Source organism: Gadus chalcogrammus, chromosome 15 (genome assembly GCF_026213295.1).
Source record: "Gadus chalcogrammus isolate NIFS_2021 chromosome 15, NIFS_Gcha_1.0, whole genome shotgun sequence".
In the NCBI taxonomy this organism is placed as follows: Eukaryota; Metazoa; Chordata; class Actinopteri; order Gadiformes; family Gadidae; genus Gadus; species Gadus chalcogrammus.
The window spans coordinates 24294399-24313307 of record NC_079426.1 but is presented as its reverse complement, the minus strand read 5'-3'; the positions used below and the strand labels follow the sequence as shown (position 1 = coordinate 24313307).

The 18909-nt window shown below is 42.3% G+C and overlaps 3 protein-coding genes across 6 annotated transcripts in view; 2 read left to right on the top strand and 1 right to left on the bottom strand.

Annotated features, from left to right (window-relative positions):
- Positions 1-2065, top strand: part of LOC130404272 (polyribonucleotide nucleotidyltransferase 1, mitochondrial) — a 38189-nt gene extending 36124 nt beyond the window's left edge. Inside the window, exons 25-28 of the mRNA XM_056608916.1 lie at positions 923-978; positions 1071-1149; positions 1220-1267; positions 1356-2065. Coding sequence (XP_056464891.1) covers positions 923-978; positions 1071-1149; positions 1220-1267; positions 1356-1511 — 339 coding nt within the window. The 3' untranslated portion in view covers positions 1512-2065. The remainder of the gene's footprint in view (positions 1-922; positions 979-1070; positions 1150-1219; positions 1268-1355) is intronic.
- A 483-nt stretch (positions 2066-2548) lies between these two features.
- LOC130404271 (serine/threonine-protein phosphatase 4 regulatory subunit 3-like) lies at positions 2549-18042 on the top strand. Its single transcript, XM_056608915.1, has 16 exons — positions 2549-2964; positions 3420-3475; positions 3695-3793; positions 3958-4581; positions 5429-5506; positions 6331-6447; positions 7129-7245; positions 8256-8387; positions 8677-8779; positions 8883-8924; positions 11650-11808; positions 12036-12205; positions 12299-12438; positions 15465-15616; positions 16139-16281; positions 16365-18042. Exons 1-16 carry the CDS (start codon positions 2823-2825, stop codon positions 16467-16469), a joined length of 2379 nt encoding a protein of 792 aa, XP_056464890.1. The 5' UTR covers positions 2549-2822; the 3' UTR covers positions 16470-18042.
- The window catches only part of cfap36 (cilia and flagella associated protein 36), a 45612-nt gene continuing 43874 nt past the window's right edge, over positions 17172-18909 (bottom strand). For 2 of the 4 annotated variants that reach the window (XM_056608919.1, XM_056608921.1), the window contains one exon: positions 17176-18874. In XM_056608919.1, the coding sequence (XP_056464894.1) occupies positions 18791-18874 (84 nt within the window). In that variant the 3' untranslated portion in view covers positions 17176-18790. Of the gene's footprint in view, positions 18875-18909 lie in introns of all 4 variants that reach the window. The other 2 variants (XM_056608922.1, XM_056608920.1) reach the window with 2 other exon arrangements.

Below are 18909 nucleotides of genomic sequence, written 5' to 3'. Positions count from 1 at the left end.
TCAGTGGTTAATTTCATGTTAATTTAGTGCACTTAAAATACCCAAAATTTTAGTGAACATACGATGTTCCCTACATGTTGCTCCCGTATACCACAATGCAATGCGGTCATGTTTTTCCGGAGGAGAAGAAGAAGCTGAATAAGCGCGAAAACGAATACATTTAATGATGGCTCCGGCTTTCGTTTAGAAATGTCAACAATTTATTTGGGATTTAACATAGAATATTTAACATTCAAAATTAATTTAAAAAAAAACTTGAACAAGGAAATGTAACGTTCAACAACAATACAACCTCCAGCTTTCCTCGTGAGTGCCCGGTTTGTTTACATGATGTGGGCGCATCTGTCTACGTCACACAAATACCCGGCGCATTTACTGACGCAAATGACGTTTAGAAATGTTCAGCGTAGTGTCCGAATTCTCGTTTGTTCGTTCCCTAAATAGTGCACTATATCATGAACACTATATAGGGAATAGTGAGTGAGTGTATAGGGAAAGATTTCGAACACAGCTAAAGACAGCCAGAATGACGTCGGAAAATACCTCCGCCACTTTTAAATCATTTGTTTGGCAGCATTTTTGGTACTTTGATTTGGTTTGACATATTGTTTGCACTTGAAAAAAATAGATTTTTTAAATTTAATTTATTTTACTTTAACTTTTATTAATTTTGATTTTAGTTTCAATTTCATGCATGTAAAGAGTTATAATAAAGCATTTCAAAATGAATGTGCAACTCGGTTAAATAAAAGTCTGTTGGTCCAGTCATATATTGTGTCATCGTAGTTTTCTTAAAATCTCGTCTCGTCTCGTTCTCGTGAACCCAATATCGTGTCTCGTCTCGTCTCGTGAGCTGAGTGTATCGTCACACCCCTAGTATTCGTACGTGTGTCTTCATGTGCGTTTGATCTTTTTCCCTTAGCAAGAACAGCAGTTAGAGTTTGGTGCTGTCTACACTGCCTCCATCATTGAAATAAGGTAAGTTCTATCCATTTCCCCTAAATAATACATCAACACACAAGTCACACTTAATCTGAAGGACATTCTTGTCACTGTTCTCCTTGCTTCAGGGATATCGGAGTCATGGTGAAACTGTACCCCAATATGAGCGCTGTTCTCCTCCACAACTCGCAGCTGGATCACAAAAGGGTGAGTGTCTGGTTCTTTGGCCACTCTTCTTTTCTTTTTGAATTCTTATAGCTTTACTCTGTTCTTTTAGATCAAACATCCTTCAGCGCTAGGTTTAGAAGTTGGACAACAGATACAGGTGAGCATCAGGTTTTAAAACATTTCCTCTTGCTCTGATCAAGTTAAGATGGTGAAATCTTAAATGGTTGTTTTTTCCTGTCCCACAGGTCAAGTATTTTGGACGAGATCCGACTGACGGCAGAATGAGGCTTTCGCGAAAGGTTCTTCAATCCCCCGCGGCAAGCTTGGTGAAGAAACTCAGCGAGAAACAGAGCATCAGCATGGCAACGGGAGAGGGACAGGCCCCCGGGACCCCTTCTTGATGGGCCGAATGGGACATTGTGTACTGTCCATAGTCTATGACCGTTGTCCTCACATCAGGCGTAAACGGATAGGACAGAAGTGTAAATAGAGCAACAAACTGAGGAGAGTTTGTCTCCAGGCCTGTGATGTTATGTTTTAGAATAATTGTTTTGTCTTTATATCATGCTTTGGAATTAAAGTATTAACTTTTTTTGTATTCTTTGGCTGTGTATGTGTGTATTCCGACTTAAGATTTTAATGATTTCATTATACATCCGACCCAATGTGTTCACTGATTACCTTTTAGCTTCCTCACCTCAGCTTGCCTTCAGATGGTCGTTGCAGCAGTATTGGCCTAACGCTTCCTACAGGCTCTCATGGAAAATAAATTGTCAATAGAGAGACTTGAAATTTAGGCTTAGTACCTTCTAAATGCTCTTGCAGAGCTTCTTATATCCTTCTGGTGGTCCTAAACCACAACCTGCTTTGATCAGATTTATCAAACCCCTTTCTCAATTTTATGAAAATATTTATGTAATATAAAATACATTTATATAATACATTAAACGAGAAATACACTAATATCAATCGCTTCGGCTTCCCTCCAATTTCCTCAACCAAACAATTGAGGCTTAGGCCAAACAATGTAGAGGGGTCAAGGGGTTGAGCCTGAAGACCATCCTGATTATGTGACCTCACATCTGTTTCGCCCTGATAGATGGGAAACTACTGATTTGTTGCTCAAAAGTTACATAATAACTCATGGAATTGATTGAATGATCAAAATCACACCAATACAAAGTAGGTTGACATGTTTTATTTTTAAAGGGGTGCCTCCTGGTGGCTTCGGGCACCTTAGCAGTTCTGAAGTCATCCATAGTAATACTTTGCATAGGCCTACATATATATTGAATATTTTCGTTACCTATTAAATACGTTTTTCAGTAAATGCACTCAAAGGCACGCAAATTATTTTCCGGACCTGAACCGACTTATTTTGAAGTCCGCGTTTCCAGGCCCCCGTAGCCCCTGAGGAGACCCCGGGGCGGCTGATTGACGTGAAGAAGTAAAGAACACAGATCGGGTTACAAGATGGCGCCCTGTGGACGGTAGCAGACGGGCCGTTGTAGTTGTTGTGTTCTCTGTCCATTTTTCTTTTGGATATTAGGTTTCCCGTGGGATAATTGAAAGGCCAGGCGGGATGAGTATGACATAGCCGTTGTGCTCTCTTGTTTGCTTCACTCTGGAACATGAAAGTAGAGAAGTTGACCGTTCGAGGATAGAAAGCGGACAGTAGAAAGATAGCAGTTAGCTGTTAGCCCCGACTCACCATGTCGGACACTCGGCGGCGGGTGAAGGTATACACGCTAAATGAAGACCGACAGTGGGACGACCGGGGTACGGGGCACGTCTCGTCCACCTTCGTGGAGAGGCTAAAGGGGATCTCTTTATTAGTTCGAGCTGAATCCGACGGTAGGTAATATTAGCATACAGCTAGGCTAACTTTAGCTTCCTTGCGAACTATATTCTACAGACATTTATTGTTTATTTATTCTGCACATACTATGAACAGTCGATTAATACATACGTGTATACAATAAGCCAAATTCTTGACTGCTGAGTTTTGTCCACGGCCCATTCGATGGACAAATATGATGAAGTCTCATTATCTAAAGCTAAGCTAGCTAGCCTGGTCGACTGGTCTTCAACACTAGCTCGTATTCCTGTTCTAAGAGGGCCGCGAAATCTGGCTTCAACAAACCTGAACCCATCGCTTAACGTGCACATTATGTCCATAGACCCAGACTCCCGGCTGTTTTCCAAAATGGTGTTCAACTTGTAGAGATCTGATAATCATCACGTTATGTTAATGTTATTTACCTTGTTCTATAGGTGCTATCTTCAACTAATTTTACTTTGTCTTTTAGGTTCACTTCTTTTGGAATCCAAAATAAGTCCAAATACTGCTTATCAGAAACAACAAGTAAGTCCAATGCACGTTGTGCCGATGGAAACATGGGCTGGGCTGTCCGCTTATCCATTATTGCATTTGTTTGTATTATTACATGGTTGTTAATGTTATAGCTACTTATTTCCCAGTTGCAGTAAAATCTTATATAGACAATCCACAATTCTGAAGATAACCCCACATTCAATTATAGCTTAATCTGTTTTATTTATTCAATCTATATATTTCTTTAAGGACACGCTGATTGTATGGTCTGAAGCAGAGAATTATGACCTTGCTCTGAGCTTCCAGGAAAAGGCTGGCTGTGATGAAATCTGGGAGAAGATTTGCCAGGTATTGCATACTAAAGTCAAACTCAAGTTCGACCAATTAAATGTTTCCACGTAATGCACATTTGAAGATAAGCTTTGGTACTGGAATCATCTTCAGATTACATAATTGAAAATGTATCCATTCATTGGCGCATCAACTTTGAGTCAGTCCTTTCACCTCGACAGGTACAGGGGAAGGACCCCGCCTTGGAGATCACCCAGGACCCCATAGACGAGTCTGAAGAGGAACGCTTGGAGGAGCTGCCGGAGACCAGCCATCTGGTGGAGCTACCTCATTGTGAGCTGAGCAGGCTGGAAGAGATGGCGGACCTGGTCACCTCTGTCCTCTCCTCTCCCATCCGCAGGGAGAAGCTGGCACTGGCCCTGATGAGTGAGGGCTACATCAAGAAGCTCCTGGGCCTCTTCCAGGTTTGTGAGGACTTGGACAACAGAGAAGGCTTGCACCACCTGTACGAGATTGTACGTGGTGTGCTATTCCTTAACAAAGCAGCTCTATTTGAGGTGATGTTCTCAGACGACTGTATCATGGACGTGGTTGGTTGTCTGGAGTACGACCCGGCGCTCGTCCAGCCTAAGCGCCACAGAGAATTCCTCACCAAGACGGCCAAGTTCAAGGAGGTGATTCCCATCACAGACTCTGAGCTGCGGCAGAAGATCCACCAGACGTACCGGGTGCAGTATATCCAGGACATCATTCTACCCACGCCCTCGGTCTTTGAGGAGAATTTCCTCTCCACTCTCACTTCCTTTATCTTTTTCAACAAGGTGGAGATTGTCAGCATGTTGCAGGTAAGCAAGCTACTACTCGACCTTACATATTGAGCCATGTACATTTTGAGTGGTTGAAAGTGTTTCTTGACTGTCACTTATACATTTCTGTACCTTTTTTATAATGGCATAATGCGTGTGTTTACCTTCCCCACCTCAGGTCAATCTATTTAATAAGGTTGTATTTATAATAAATATCAATGTATTTGCTATTTATTTCATACAGTGTACTGTTTTCTCATTTCAGAATTGCATTACAACCCAATTAAGCACAATCATCTTTTTACTATTTTACCCTTTTTTTGGTAAATTCAGGCATTTAAAGATTAATTATCGACTCTTTAATGAGTCATATTATTTACATCAAGTCTGAATCAATGTCCATTGTTAACCATGTTCTGGATGTATACAATCATTGTCTGTAACCTTTGTGATTTATTGTGGTAAGTGGTGTTGGGTTAATCGGAGCTATTGCACGCATATAAATATTTGTAAAAAGAAAACATGTTTATATTCTAAATTAACTTTCTACCATAACTGTACTGTGAACTTAGTTTCTGTTTTGGTGAAATGTGTTAACAAATATTGAAATTTTCCGTTCCCTTCAAAGCTGTCAAGTTTAATAACCCCTCCATAAACAAATTAACTTGATCAAATGAAGGGTTTTTAGCTCATAGTGTGAACTGTTTGGCATTGCTTGTAATTGTATTATTTCTGTGCAGTCATACTTTAATAAAACCTTTCTAGGTGGCTGCCCGGTATTTGGAAATTGGCATTCATCTGTGCAATGATATTCCAGCATCAAATGATTTATATATTTGAACATGTCAAATAAGTCCTGGTCAATAACCTGGTTTTGTTCTGTCAGGAGGATGAGAAGTTCTTAACCGAAGTCTTCGCTCAGCTCACGGATGAAGCAACAGAGGCCAGCAAAAGAAGAGAGCTTGTGAGTACAACTGTGTGTGTGTGTGTGTGTGTGTGTGTGTGTGTGTGTGTGTGTGTGTGTGTGTGAGAGATTTATTAGTGGTGGGCAGTATCGGCGTTGACGTGAGACTTTTATCGGGCGATAAAAAAAAAAAATCTATGCCCACCACTAATATATATATTTTTTTATTTTAGTGCTGTCAGGCGATTAAAATATTTAATCACATTAATGTCATAGTTAACTCACGAGCAATCGCAATTCTTGTTTCTAAATGTTTTTTTTATTGATAGCAACATTGGCATATACTGATCAAAACAGGACGATACAAAAAAAAATGCCTATAGTGCAATATGTTGGTATGTTCATCGTTTAGATGAACATACCAACATACTGCCTTGAACATAGCAGTCAGGCTACTGCTTCTTTGTTTTGAGCCAAAGGAACTAAAAAAATAATTGCGATAAAGAGATTAACGCCGTTAAAATTGGAGAGAGAGAGAGAGAGAGAGAGAGAGAGAGGAGAGAGAGAGAGAGAGAGAGAGGAGAGAGAGAGAGAGAGAGAGAGAGAGAGAGAGAGAGGAGAGAGAGAGAGAGAGAGAGAGAGAGAGAGAGGAGAGAGAGAGGAGAGAGAGAGAGAGAGAGAGGAGAGAGAGAGAGAGAGAGAGAGAGAGAGAGAGAGAGAGAGAGAGAGAGAGAGAGAGAGAGAGAGAGAATCTTACTCTTAACTGCATCATGCTGTTACAAGATTAAGAGGACACACAGGAGTAGGGATGAGCACTTGTTTGTTCTCATTCAAAGACTTGACCACGGCATCATTTGAATGTTTCTTTCTTCTCTCCTTTCCAGGTAAATTTTTTCAAAGAATTTTGTGCTTTTTCGCAAACGTTGCAACCGCAAAACAGGGATGCCTTCTTCAAGACTCTGGCAAATCTAGGCATTCTACCTGCTCTTGAAATAGTCATGGTACGTCACAACAAATATTTTCTACTGCTATTGAAATGAAGTGTCTTTTAATTTATTTCATTTTTATATAAATTTCGGCTTATGTAAATCTGGGCTGTTAGAAGGCTTCCAGCTATAGACATGTGCCGTGTTCCAATATCCATACTATCCGTGCTAACTAGCCTAAGTTTGAGTACGTAGGGCGTTCCGATTCAGATCGGGCAAAAATAAGTATACTGAAAGGACCCGGATAGTGTACTCAAAACGGTCAAATCGCAAGTGTGTGACGATGTACACTTTTCGTACTAAACGGCAGCCATCTTGGCTACGTAGCGAAAGAGGGCGGAGCCCGGCTGAGCCAAAGTCGGCGCATTTTCCACATAGCCTGCATTAATGGAGTCATTTTGTAGTTTTTATAGCTGCTAGGCCTAAAGAGTTCACCGTTCAAAGCAGGATTTTTATTGCGGGGGAGGAGCTGCGGCGGCAGTCGTGATCGTAATTTCCGGTTAGTGCACCACAGAGTATTCGATTTGGAGCAACACTGACATCGGAAAATTAGCGCACTTAGTGAGTGCGGATAGTGTACTTTGTTTAAGTGTACCCATGGAAGTATGGATATCGGAACACGGCAATGGTGTCCCATTTCTGGTTCAATTTGGGTCCTCTTCATTAGATGCCATACTAACATGTATATTTTCTCAGGGAATGGATGACCTGCAGGTGAGGGCCGCGGCAACTGACATCTTCTCCTATTTGGTGGAGTTCAGTCCCTCCATGGTCCGGGAGTTTGTCATGCAGGAGCCCCAGCAGACCGATGACGTAAGCAACATGGCCATCTGCTTTCATAAAAATGGGTTTATTTTATAAAATTGTCTTTGTTTACACATATTACCTTTTTTATTCCGTGTTCTTGGGTCTGCATCTTGGAAGGAACCGATATGGTTTTACAAGCAGCTAAAATGATGTGTCGTGTCCTGTCTTTTAATGGATACAATGTTGTCATTACTGGAATCGCTGTACCAAATGAAAAGGAACTTACTCTGCTGTAGAGTGCGGCTGAGTCAGCACTGATGGCTTGAGGGTGTTTGATCTGTGGTGTTTAAGGGACGTTCCTCCGGCACAGCCACCTTTTTTATTAACTCTGTTTCATCAAAGTCTGACCAGTGTCCCAAGGTGTCAAATTTACCAAAATCGAAGCAATCAGAATATAATGCAGTGCAAGTACATTATTGTCCATTCACTACAACCCCCATTGTGCATTGCATGGCGAGCGTGAGTTGAGCCTGACTTCAGAAACTGGTTTCATCCGGGTGGGTGAGCACTCCGAGAGACAGATGTATGCTAGGATACTTTGTTTCATATATATTCCTTAACCTGGGAGCATGTGGATAATGTCATGCAGTCTCATCCTAGATCCTGTTCAACCAGGCCTTGTTGTACAGAATATCGAGTGGCAGATGCGTGGAACTATTCACGCATCTGCGTGATCCACAATTTTTTTTAAGCAATATTTAGTTGTCATATCAATGCCCAAATCTTAAAGAAAGCCTCCAGTAAAGATTCAGTCAAACATGGTGTTGAAACTTGCTCCCTGAATACACTTAATTGCTGGCCTCCCTTAATCCTGTCCTCGTTATTAAATACATGGTTTTAGAGTTGATAACAGAGATCGGACCTTGGATCATATCGTCTTGTATCATAGACTGCTCTGTAGCCTCCTCCACACCATTCTGTGCTATTGTATTTTGTATGATGTCTGGGTATGAACTTAGGAGTGAGGGGGGCATGATGTGTGGGTCTGTCTCGTGACTGTGGTCTCTGCTCCCCAGGACGTGCTGCTGATCAACGTGGTTATAAAACAGATGATTTGTGACTCTGACCCGGAGCTAGGAGGTGCTGTTCAGTTAATGGGCCTTCTCAGGACTCTGATCGACCCTGAAAACATGCTTGCCCCCATCAATGTGAGGAACACCAGTGTACATGGTGCCCTTTTCATAACCTACCATTTGTTACTCACCCATTCACAACTCGCACATTAACATTTATGTTGACCTGCATTCGTCTCTAAGATGTCTCAAACTTAATGAAGAAGGCTTGATGGGGCATCTTTCCTCCCCCAGTAGGTGGGAGGAATAAATGCATTGCAACTAAAAAACTTAGCCATTTCTTGTAATAGGGTACATGATTTACCTATTTTAATGTAATTATTGTAAAATGTACACGTTCTCAAATCCTCAATTTTTCTCCCAGAAAACGGAGAAGACAGAGTTTCTGAGTTTCTTCTACAAGTATTGCATGCATGTTCTCACGGCGCCTCTGCTGGCCAACACCGCCCATGATAAGGACTCCAAAGGTGAGGCGACTGGGGCGGGCCCCTATTGCTGCCATCTTACACTTTGCCCTCCATCCATTTGTTGTTGTTTCTCTACACATAGTAATGAGCTGCATGTTCACAGATCTACTGGAGAGTCCAGTAAAGATCAACCCGGTGTGTCCAGGTAGGTGCTGGAACGCAGCGGCCCTAATCTCACATAATGCACCTATGCCTAATGAATACTACCACAGACTCTTTATATGATGCTAGGTACTGACAATAGGGCCGTCAACTGAACCAAAGAATCTTATTTGAATATTTATGAGAAAAATATACATTAAATAAAAAATATTTTTAGGCAAAAGCAATATTAAAGTAACCAGGGGCTGCTTAATCCAAGCAATAGCAAGAAGTAGCTCTATGACGTGGTAAAGTAGCCTGGGACCATGGAGATGGTCTTCAACACGAACATCTGACATGAATCAGGCAGAAATCATCTTCACAGACGATTTATGAAGTTTCCTCCACGTAACATTTATTCAAGTTGTCTTTTTATAGTGGAATGGCCATAAGTTACAATAATAGCCGCGTTTACATGGCAGATCTATGCCGCATAGATTTCTATGCGGCATAGATCTGTTCCTAAAATGTGTTCCGAATGTACTGTATACATGGCAGTAACAAAAGTGTCCGTTATGTCTCTCGCGCACACCTGACATGTCTCTGGACCGGCGGCGACATAATGGATGTCTTATCACTATCGGGGATTTTAAATTTGAGTTTAATGATAGCACAGCAGGAGAGAGCTTTTCTCTGCCTGCTCCTTCAATTAAGAAGGAGGACAGCGCAGCAACGTCAATTTCTCGTCAGATCTTTATATTTACCCTATGCTCCGCCGCAAACAAGAGGAATTTGAATGCGAGTCCGCAGCCAAGACTGATGGGAGAGAGTGGTCTTACGGGAATTTACTGACCAGGAATCCTCGAAGGTCCAATTGCGCACTACTGCCGCTGCCATCTCTCTAAGTTAAGAAGTATTTTAACGTTCAGCCTGCAAAAGTACTAGTAGCCTACTCATTTACAGTTATCTCGGACGCGCGCGGACACCTCATTAATATCACCCATGTCCCGTCGCTTAGCAACCGGACACACTTGCCGGACTACTTTTACGGAGTGATAACAAAGACGTGAATCAGGCAATAAATCCACTTTCCTTGACAGCGGTGAAGTTCGGTGTGCTTAAAAGTACAGACGGAGCTCAGTGAACTACTGCGGCTGCTCTAAGTTAAACCCCAATCTATGCGGAATAAGTGTATACATGGCGATTTAAAACGGACTACACCACCTATTCTATTTGGCATAGAATCTATGCCGAACAGATAATTGTATTCCGAATGAGGCGTATACATGACCATTTTCTATGACCCATAGAAATGTATGAGGCATAGATGTGTCCATGTAAACGCGGCTAGTGTCAATTAATTACCATGAGAGGAGTCCACTAAACAAACGGATACAGTTACATGGGGAATGAAGTCGTAGCCCAGCCCTGTTTCATTGGACAAAACATTCCTACTAACATGAGGTTTATTAGCACGTTAAATGTTGTTTTTATATAGTTAGCTTACACATACAGTATTTCCCCCTTTTGGCTATTCTACAACTTGTTATAAATTGTGAAGAAATGGGCGGTGTATTCTTGCAATGGAATTGTTCAGCCCCCTATAGAGCCGTTGCTTGGTCAGTATTTCTACGCATTGTCAGATTTACAAAGCACCCTTCACAAATCAATAGCCATACTTAAATGAAATTAAACCGGAGACGACTCGGGTTTCAGGTTTCCGATAGCTAAATTTCGCTATTCAGAACTGTATCCTAAATTAAGGGACCTTGCCTAAAAACAACTTTATTGTTTGCCCCTTCCCTTATCAGCTGGTCCTTTGCTCATCGCTTAATGGAGGACTAATCCTTGCAGCCTGTTATGCATAAGTTCTGACCAAGTCATTTGATGGGGCAAAGGGCATTCTATGAGTGCTCATAGAGTCTAACAGCACTGGGACTTTTAACTATGACTGTATCACTCTGCTTTACAGGTGTTCTAATAACGGTTAATGTTATTTATGCTCTTTATGTAGCTTAGAATGCAACAAACTTTGCACCGCAAAGATTAACATGTTTCCAGACATAACATTTGAGTTGAATTCCGAATGGTACGAAAAGTAGCAAGCTAGTGTGTTTATGTGTTGCTTGACAACAGTTCAGTCCCAGTCCAGTTGTGGATCTATTTGTGTTGGCGGAGCCAAATAAATCATTAAATAGACAAACCAATCGTAATCTGTTTTTGCTTATTACTGTTGACTAATAGATGGTGCTTGAGGTCGTGCTGTGGTACTGAATAGCAGCATGGCTGTGATTATCTACGGTCTCGTACCTACGACCGAATCGAAGCCGTGCTGATACATTTACATTTAGGTGATATTCAGTACAACAGCACTCCCTCTCCTGTGCTATTGCTTAATTAAATAAAATCCCCATTAGGCCGACTAAAGCTTTGCCCATATCTTATCCATATCATCTTGCCCGCCCAGGCTGCGCTGCGCAGCAGGGATGTATTTAAAAGGTCCATTGTTTGTATGCATATGATCATCTATCACAACCCTTTATTATGTGACCACATTTTTGTTCTCTAGTGTCCAGAGAGATTCGAGTCTCAGAGCAGTCAAGTCTCGAATAAGTACAGATTCAAAGCTGGGGAGCAAAGTCCCAGTTTGCAATATTCACTCCAAGTCTCTTGGGCTGTTAATCATACATATTCAGATATTAATTATAAAATAATCTAGCAATTTGAATGTAATTTTTTTTTCCTATTCAAGAACATTTGATTTGAAATTATCTATCTTTTCTGGACAGACAACTTCCAGACGGCTCAGCTGTTGGCGTTGATCCTGGAGCTGTTGACCTTCTGCGTGGAGCACCACACGTACCACATCAAGACCTACATCATGAACAAGGACCTACTCAGGAGAGTGCTGCTGCTCATGAACTCCAAGCACACCTTCCTGGCGCTCTGTGAGTACACGCACGTCTCCATGGTAGAATCTCTTCTGTTCTCTTGGAAACTACAACTCCAGGGATTTTAGCCATCATTCAGTAAAGGAAACACTACTGAATTAGGGGCCAAATCCACTTCAGGCAAATTGTAGCCATGATCCAGCTGCATCATGATATGTGCAGTATTCAAGTTCAAACCGGTTTAATTTGAAGCAGCCACAGATGACTGTCGTCTGTTACCACAGGTGCTCTGCGGTTCATGCGTAGGATCATTGGGCTGAAGGATGAATATTACAACCGCTACATCATCAAGGGAAACCTGTTTGAGCCGGTTATCAACGCTCTGCTGGACAATGGCACCAGATACAACCTACTCAACTCCGCCGTCATAGAGCTTTTTGAATTTATCAAAGTGGTGAGTTTTCGTTGTTCTCTCCTTGGGGCAGCTCGGTTCGTCATGCTGGCGTGCCTTATGCTTTCCTCACGCGTTGCTTTTGTTTTTCTTCAGGAGGATGTTAAGTCCCTCATAGCCCACATCGTGGACAACTTCTACAAAGCACTGGAATCCATTGAGTATGTCCAGACCTTTAAGGGTCTGAAAGGTCGGTATGAGCAGGAGAAGGACCGACAAAGCCAAAGGCTCAACAGGTGAGTCCTGATTGGCTCAACCCTATGCAACACATTTACATCATCACTTGTGGCAATCTTGAAGGCTTAATCTCACCATGCCTTTGCTATGTTTGTTAGTAGAGTGCTGCATGCAGTGCTCAACTATTGTGCTTCATAATTTTTATTCTTTCTTTCTTTCTTTATTATTCTCTACAAACTTTGGGACCCATCTCCTTCCTCAATTTTGCACCTAGAGACTCCATTCAAATTTTAAAATATTCAGAATAGCTTGGAATCGCGTGCTTTTTTTCAAATTCTACTTTTCAAATATTATCTATTGACTTATTAACTTTTGTCCTGGGCATAATATGCATTTCACGATTACTCGTTCCAATAATTTCTTGGAGGGAATAGTAATGGCTATTAGGGCTGCAACAACGAATCGATAAAATCGCTAAAAATCGATTACTAGATGCGTTGGCAACAAATTTGGTCGTTGATTCGTTGTGTCGCGCGATAAATAAGTTACTCGTAGGCGCAGCACTGTTTACAGCGGGGTCATCCCTATGTTCCCCGGGTCCTATGTTCCCCGGGTCCTATGTTCCCCGGGTCCTATGTTCCCCGGGTCCTATGTTCCCCGGGTCCTATGTTCCCCGGGTCCTATGTTCCCCGTTTTTCCCAAAAAGGGTCCTATGTTCCCCTGTAGCCATACATACCGGGGAGCATAGGACCCTTTTTGGGAAAATCAATCAATCTTTAAAAATATTTAAACTTTGACGCGACATTCGCGTGATGACAGCCAATCGGCGTTCAACAGCGTGGCCACTGAGTGACATGTGTAACGTAACAGCCAATCAGCGTTCAACCGGCCAACTCAGTGCAGCGCAGTCCGGGGTGAACTGCAGCATGGAGGCGAAAGTGATTGTTGCCGTTTGCGACTCCCGGAGATCTTTATATAATAGTATATAATATAATATGATTGTATAATAATATTACGGCCAATAATACCACGGGAGCTCTCTTAGGGCTTGGGTTTCTCGGGGTTTGTTTACCGGCGTATAAATAGACTGCGTCAGGTTCTCCGACGTCTCTCCCTCTTCCACCAAAGTTAAAGACATCCAATGGTAGTTATCTCTGCTGGAATTTGGCAGTAATGGTGGAAAAAGTAACAGACCGGGGAACATAGGTCCCTTTTTTTAAAAAAAAAAAGGGTTCTATGTTCCCCGGTCACATGCATATCGGTGAACATAGGACCCCTTTTGGGAAAAGCGGGGAACATAGGACCCTTTTTAAAAAAAAAAGGGTCCTATGCTCCTTGTTCGCCCAAGCAAGCGTTTTACGCGACATGTTAATTGTAAAGAATAATACCTCGTGGCTACTGTTTGTTTGTTTTTTATCCCCGCGTCACCCGGAAGTGATGATTCTGTCGACCAATCAACGGAGGTGGTGTGTAGCTAGAATTTCCCGGTACCCTTTCAGGCGTCTGGTCTCGTTTTCGGTACCCCAACGGAGGAGTCCCGAGAACGAGGCCAGAACGGGTACGGCAAAGTCCGGGTCACGCCCACTTTTGGCGGTGGAAACGCGACCCGATCCGCACCTTTGCGATCCGTTCCGCACCCTGCAGTGGAAACGCGCCAATAGACGCGCTCCCTTTACAGCCAGCCGCCGACATGTTGGATCATGGTTCATGCATGCCCACATCGAGCTTTAGTGTGAGCGACCACAGCTTGTATTTTGGTCATATCTTAACACTGGACTGTAGGCCTACATAAAAGTGTTGTACCTTCACTGTCTTTGGGTTAAAAAAACTTCTTCAACTCAGTATCCGTCTAGTAGTCCAACCGAAAACTGTCAGCTGCTGCTGCTGCAGACGTTGTGCATACGGGCTCGGAGTCGGCACCGCGTGCATCAACAGTCATTCAAAGCAGCGGTAGTAATCACACAACCGGACGCCGTAGAAAGTCCCGTCAGTTAAAAATAGTGATGCAGTTTTTAAATCCATGTTAAAATTGGCAGGATATAGAGCTAGTTGGCTTAAAAAAAAAAAACTGACCAATGGTCACAAACAGTGTTAAATGTGATGTGTTCAGGTCGGCTCAGTAATATGGTTGATGCGTTCAAATGCAACAGAAAAAAAATAATAATAATTGAGATTTTGGGGAAAACTTGTTTTCCCAGTAATATAAAATAGATGGTAAAGATATAATTATGACCTGTTTAATGTCCTATCTTGAACTATCATCATCTTATCAGCAATTAAAGCAATATTACAAGTTCTATTTCAAGGAGTCTCAAAAATGGTATCAATAGGTTTGACCGGTTAACCATGGACATCCCTTGTATACATATAAAAGTATATCATACATTGTATGTTTTTTCTTTGTGTTATCCCAGTTATGTTTTTTTAAATTGTTTTATTATTTAATATTACTTTTAATAGTTCCGGGACGTTGGAGCAATAACCTGGTGTTTTTACACTTCAGTCTGCACTGTGAATTTGAAGTAATGTTCAGTTTTTGAATAAAGATGCGGCAATTACAAATGTTTTTTTTTTTATCCGATTAATCGATTATGCAAAAAAATTATCGACCGATTAATCGATTATTAAAATAATCGTTAGTTGCAGCCCTAATGGCTATACCTCCATTCAAAGAAGGCTATTTCTGGATTATTTGGGCTTGCCATTCCTGCGTCTCATTGACCCATTTGTGTCGTTGTGTGTCCGACTCTGCGTGCTTTCGAATGTGTAAACACCCGCCGAACTCTACATCTGATTGGCTTTCCGTGAAATGGTACTCTACCTCAGCCAATCTTCATCATTAATGCGATTGTCTCGTACCCGATAACCAAGGAAGAACAGTATAGAGATAAAGAGTATTAACGATCTCATTTATAACGTCGTTATTCCCATCACTTATCAAGAGAGAAGCGGTTGCAAAACTGAACATTGGCATATTTTATTTGTATTTTTCGGGAGTTACAGGGCGTCTAAAAGATCTACCAGTCGATCATGAATGATGGGTTGGCGACCAATGGTTTAAACCTTTGATGTTTTTATTTAACAGGTACAGACGAGATGCCCGGTCGATGGATGAGGACGAGGAGATGTGGTTTAATGATGATGATGAAGATGACGAGGAAGGAGAGTCTGTTGAAAAAAATCGGACAGAAGATGACTTCTCGGACAGCTACGGCAAATACATGGAGGCCAAAAAAGGTAGGGTCCCAAACGAATCGCCCTAAGGCTGAGTCTTAATTGTGAAGAGTATTCTTATTAGCCCTACCTATTTAGGAATGGCCCTTTTACCGGAAGACCACATTAACACTTATTTAACATTGACGCAAGCTTAGTGACATCCCTCCCTATAGTAAAGCTATAGGGAGGGATTATTATTATAACAAAAACAGAACTAATGCGTTTACAAAGACGGAGGTCCTCATCTCAAGGCATTATCAAAATAAAGCATAAGGCGCTATGGCTTAACATGTGATCAGCAGGAACGGCAACGCAGGGTCAAGAGAACGAGGTGGGCCCCATAATGCTAGTAAAGCTTAAGGTTTACCAGGTCTGGTTGCATACATTGACAGGTTTAGTTGAAGTTGGCAAAACGGGTGAAGCTCACTTGGTTAATTCTGGGTCTGTATAGCTGCGTTCATAAGGCATGAGGTTCACCTGTGAGGTCCACCGCTGTGATGAAGGCCTCTGACTAAAACAGGAACATTATTCTCGGTCATCAAGGGGCTGCCAACGGGTCAAACGGTGCCAACAGCAATGGGAAGGCCGCTGCTGTCCCCCCGGCCCCCCCGGCGGCCACTCCATCGGTCAACACCGCTGCCTCGTCCGCCAAAACCACCGCCCTGCCCGCCACGCCGCTCGGCAAGGTGAGCCCCACTCAGAGCCCCTTGAGACAGGGTCCTAGTCCTTACAGGGGGGTCTAAAGACTAACATGTGGTTCTGTTATCAGACTGGCCTGGTTGGGCTGGTGGACTATCCAGACGATGAAGATGAAGACGAGGAGGACGAGGAGGAGGAGCAGTCTCCAAGGAAACGACCCCGTCTGGGATCTTAAGGAGTGTCCTGCTCCTTCTCTTTATTGGTGAACATGGATCCTCCCTTTTTACGCTCCTCCAGCCGTCTCATTTGTCCTGGGCCATCGCCATCTGTCAGTCACTGTTCTGGTCCTGTTAAGGAGACGGTGGCTGACGCCCACTCTTCTCAACTACTCCCAAACTCCGTCCTCTTTCCCGTGGAAACAAGTGGAGACCCCCTCCTTCCCCAGAAAGCCAGAAAGACACACCACTCTTCTTCTATGACTCCTCCAGATGTGCTCCAGAGCAACGCACATCCCTGCCTTGTGTCTTCTGCTTTTAAACTTGGTTCCTCTCAGACCGCCTGGCTACCCCATGGACCAACCTTTGTGGTTTTCTGTTCTGCACTGTTGATGTAGCAACAGGGACAAGGAAGCGGCTGCACTACAACTCCAAACCCCCTAGCTTTTTCTTGAGTCCTGTGAGGAAGCCAGAACACAGCCAGCGTAGGATCAGCAGGCCAGTCAGGCTAGCGGGACTAGCCGTTGTAGCGCTTGACTTGGCTGAACACGCCTCTGAACTCTTTGGAAACGGATGGGTCTGGGCTACGTAGAAAACAGAAGCCAAACGCTATAGGACAGGATCATACATTACAAATACAGCCAACACAAGGCATTAGAGGAGCAGGACTCTACTGTTTGAAGCCAGGGTGACTGGTCAAGTTGCATACAAAACCATGTTCTGACACCAGACTGCGTTAGCAAGAAATCTTGTATTTCATGAATTTCTTAAGTACTGTACAGAATTGTTTATTTTATCTTATTTTTAACCATTTACCCCTGATGTGATTTTTAAAAGGGGAGAGATTTACCTACCTGCTGGTGTAATTCATTTTTCTTTTTGTGGTTGCACAAACGGTTGGGCTCAGTTTATCCTTTTTAATCCATTGGTTTGATTTATTGTACAATGAAAAACAAGTTGCAAATGCTGGTTTTAAAAGTATGTATTTCAACTGCAGTAAAGTCATTTATTGCGACCAACCCTTTGAGGACGACTGGAGTTGTGAAGGTAAAATCAGAGCACCTTTTTTTTTTTGAAAGACAAGATGAAGGCCCCTTACTTTAGTGCATGCTTGGTTTGTACGGTAAAGGATTCCCTTTAGATTCCAACCTGGTTGTAGTACAGGGACCATCTCCCTGACGCCTCTGCTTTCTCTGCCATCATGACCCCTCTGGTCGGCCTTAACGGATTATTTTAATTAGATTTATAATGAACTTTTTAAGACGATCGTGATACAGCAGTTTTGGCAAACTGCTTTTTATTCCCCTCGCTTGATGTAATTGAGATTTCTGAGTATTTTATTTGAAACATTCCTATTGGGTGATCGTAGACTTCTGACAATGTCAAAAAGTGACACATTCCATGTCTCCACAGCTACATCATGAGAAGGGTGTATTGATGAGAATGTGGGAATCAAGAATAGAAGGGGTGTAGCTGCATCAACACGGATGCTTCGTACCCCCCATATGTTCATACGTCTAGTTTCTGCCATGTTTTAAGTTCTTCAACCCCATTTACTTTAGCTACAATCCATTGTTAACATCTGTATGTATTTTAATTTTTTATCTAATTTTGCAAATTAAATGTGATCCTGGCAGTCGTGTTGTGAAAGAAAAAACATTTCACATGATTCGGGGATAACACTTGTCGCCTAGGTTTAAACATCTTTGTAAACTGCAGTTAATGTCCTTATCTTAGCCTCTCACTAAAATATATGAACACAATTCTCTAAATAAAAGGATAGGGGTTTGCTAATTGATAGCAATTGTTACTTTGTAAAGAATAACATTACGTTTTTCAGAAGGAAATTCGATATAGAAGCAGATTAAGAACCAGCCCCACTACCCCTTTCACTTCACAGGTCAATAGCTGAGAAACTCAGTGTTCGGTATAAAAGTGGATTTATTAAACGGCATACAACAAATGATTCAAAAGGAAGATTCTATATATTTTTTCAGAATAAATACATTTGTAGAAATGTTATTTTGGCCCCAACAAAGACTTATTTACCTTATTTTCTTTCGCAGTGCAGATGACTAGTGAATGCAAGGTAAGTGTTGGTGATGAACAATAAAAAGATGGGGCTATGAGGGCACACATTAATCCATATGAACTCTTTACATGCTATAGAAGAGAAGTATAGAAGTGCATACTCGATGTAGCCCCCAGCCTGACGTTGGACCCATCTGGCGTTTTGTATTGCTTTGATGACTGTCATAGGATTATTTTTGAGGAAGCCATGATGGGTAGGGTGTATAGTCATGTTATTGCAGGAAGGAAGAGTGATTGTGTGGTGGGGGTGTCATTTTTTAATGACTTCTTCTTTCAGCTTCTCAGCCAGGTGCTTCCTCTTCTGGAGTTTCTTCTTCTCCTCAGCAGAGACCTCCTTGAGAGAGGGATCGGTCAGTGGTTTAACAAGTC

Bases quoted from the DNA above. Each gene is read 5' to 3' on its own strand.
- LOC130404271 (XM_056608915.1), top strand. From the start codon at position 2,823: ATGTCGGACACTCGGCGGCGGGTGAAGGTATACACGCTAAATGAAGAC. The intron at 3,476-3,694 runs GTAAGTCCAATG...TATTTCTTTAAG, and splicing joins CTGCTTATCAGAAACAACAA to GACACGCTGATTGTATGGTC. The intron at 8,388-8,676 runs GTGAGGAACACC...TTTTTCTCCCAG, and splicing joins ACATGCTTGCCCCCATCAAT to AAAACGGAGAAGACAGAGTT.